We start from the raw sequence: 1,977 nt of genomic DNA on the forward strand, positions 1-1,977 counted from the left end.
ATAATTGCAACGCCAAAAATGCCCTGACTGAAACTGGAATACAAAGAGCAATAAACGTTCTAAAATTTCCATATGAGCGAAGATATTAGCTTGTTAGCTGCTCTAAAATTCGAGAAAAATAAAGTTTATGTTATGTTGACACAGTGACGTTTCACATCTCATATAATTTTAAAGTATGATGTTAAAGAAGCTCCATGAATACTACGAGACAACACAAATATCAGGAAATGCTTTATTTTCAAGCTCCTTTAAATTCCTAGTAACATACCCTCCACAATTTTCCGATAGTTATCAGCACTGATTTTGTCGAAGTTTTTGTCTAATTTCATGTCCGGCGCGAATTTGATACGCTTTGCTCTCTGGATGCATTCGGCTTCCAACCTTTTCAGTCCATAGTTTTGGGCGATGACTAACAGCTCTAAGCAATCTCCACTTATCACATACTGACGGCCTTTATTTCCACACGCACATCTATCATAGTAAATGCTGGGAGAGCCCAAACGACCAATGAGGTACCTTTCACATTTCTCAGTGATCTTAGCCATCATGTACTCTTTAGCAAGGTCAAGTAAAGAGGCATAGTTACTTTCATCGATCGGTTTTGCAGATGTGGGATAAATCACCAGCAACATTTCCTTGATTTCAGCTGATTTTTTTCCCGGAAGAGGAACTTCTTCAGCGGTTTTCTCTTTGAACTGTGAGGTAAACATCGTTGAGAACACCTCAGACCACATCCCTAGAATACAGCGATGAACATGAAATCTTTCTTCTTCCACAACCAACACAACGTCACTGAGTTCCCATGGCTTAGAAAAGTTGAGCGAACCAGCTTCATTTGACATTCTTTGAACAGTACTGTGAAGGTATACTGTGAAAGCAAATGAGGAAGTGATCTTCTACCACAGGCGAACCATCTGAACTTGAACTGTTCGAAGTATCGTGACGTCACGCGCGACATGTGATCTCATACATTTGATGTATTTCGTAACGCCCGTACTCGGCTTGATTCAAGTGATCGGAAGACACAGAAGTTTGTACCGTTTGATCCCAAATGTTAATGTAAGGTAAGAAAATGAATAAAGATTACTTACCATATTTTTTAGTGTCATCTAACAGACAGACACGAGCTCCCGACCAATATATCGTATACATCCTGGGCGGGCGGTGGCGGGGGGGGGACTCCGTATATGAAAGTGGTGGGGATGGTCGTCGGAAATTTTGAATTAAACCCCTAAAGGAGACCGATCTGGGCGTGGCCCAAGCTTTTTTTGACCCCTGAAAGAGACCATGTTTAAACAAAGGCAATATATATATATTTATATTTTTCGCGTGCGACCCCAAACGAGACCTTCTCGGCCAAATATGATGGCGTTTTGCCCAGAAAACCCTGAGTGAGACCAAAATCCGAAATTTACACCCCTAAGCGAGACGATGAGCATCCCCACCCCTTTCATATGCGGAGTCCTTCCCCCCGCGATACACATGTATATTAGTCGCTTGAAATTGACACCCCTGACTACCGTATTTATTCGAGTAAGCGCCCAACCTCGAATTAGCGCCCACCTCGAATAAGCGCCCATCCTAAAGGCAGAAAAAGTTAATAAGCGCCCAGCCTCGAATAAGCGCCCACCCACCCCTCCCCCTCACAATCAAACTCAAATAAGCGCCCACCCCCACCCCATCCACTTGAGTGAAAGTGAGATTGGAATTGAAATTAAATACCGTTAAGTACTAATAAGAAACTTCCCCGAAGACGGAGTTTCGGCTTCACAGTATTTTACAGAAACCTTGTTATGCTACTTCTTCGCGTTTTGTTATTAGCATTTACTGTTTTGTTGCAAAACAAACATACTTCACTTGCTGAAAATGGTGAAAATTTAATAAGCGCCCAGCCTCGAATAAGCGCCCACCCTCAAGGTCCAAAAATTTAATAAGCGCCCAGGGCAGTTAATGGAATAAATATGGTACATATACATT

General features: G+C 42.1%; 1 protein-coding gene across 1 annotated transcript; it reads right to left on the reverse strand.

Annotated features, from left to right (window-relative positions):
* Positions 1 to 218: 218 nt before the first annotated feature.
* LOC140921428 (BTB and MATH domain-containing protein 38-like) lies at positions 219 to 856 on the reverse strand. The gene has a single exon (XM_073371422.1). The coding sequence runs from the start codon at positions 840 to 842 to the stop codon at positions 249 to 251; it is 594 nt and encodes a 197-aa protein (XP_073227523.1). The 5' UTR covers positions 843 to 856; the 3' UTR covers positions 219 to 248.
* Positions 857 to 1,977: the final 1,121 nt, after the last annotated feature.

Source organism: Porites lutea, chromosome 12 (genome assembly GCF_958299795.1).
Source record: "Porites lutea chromosome 12, jaPorLute2.1, whole genome shotgun sequence".
NCBI lineage: Eukaryota > Metazoa > Cnidaria > Anthozoa > Scleractinia > Poritidae > Porites > Porites lutea.

Bases quoted from the DNA above. Each gene is read 5' to 3' on its own strand.
- LOC140921428 (XM_073371422.1), bottom strand. From the start codon at position 842: ATGTCAAATGAAGCTGGTTCGCTCAACTTTTCTAAGCCATGGGAACTC.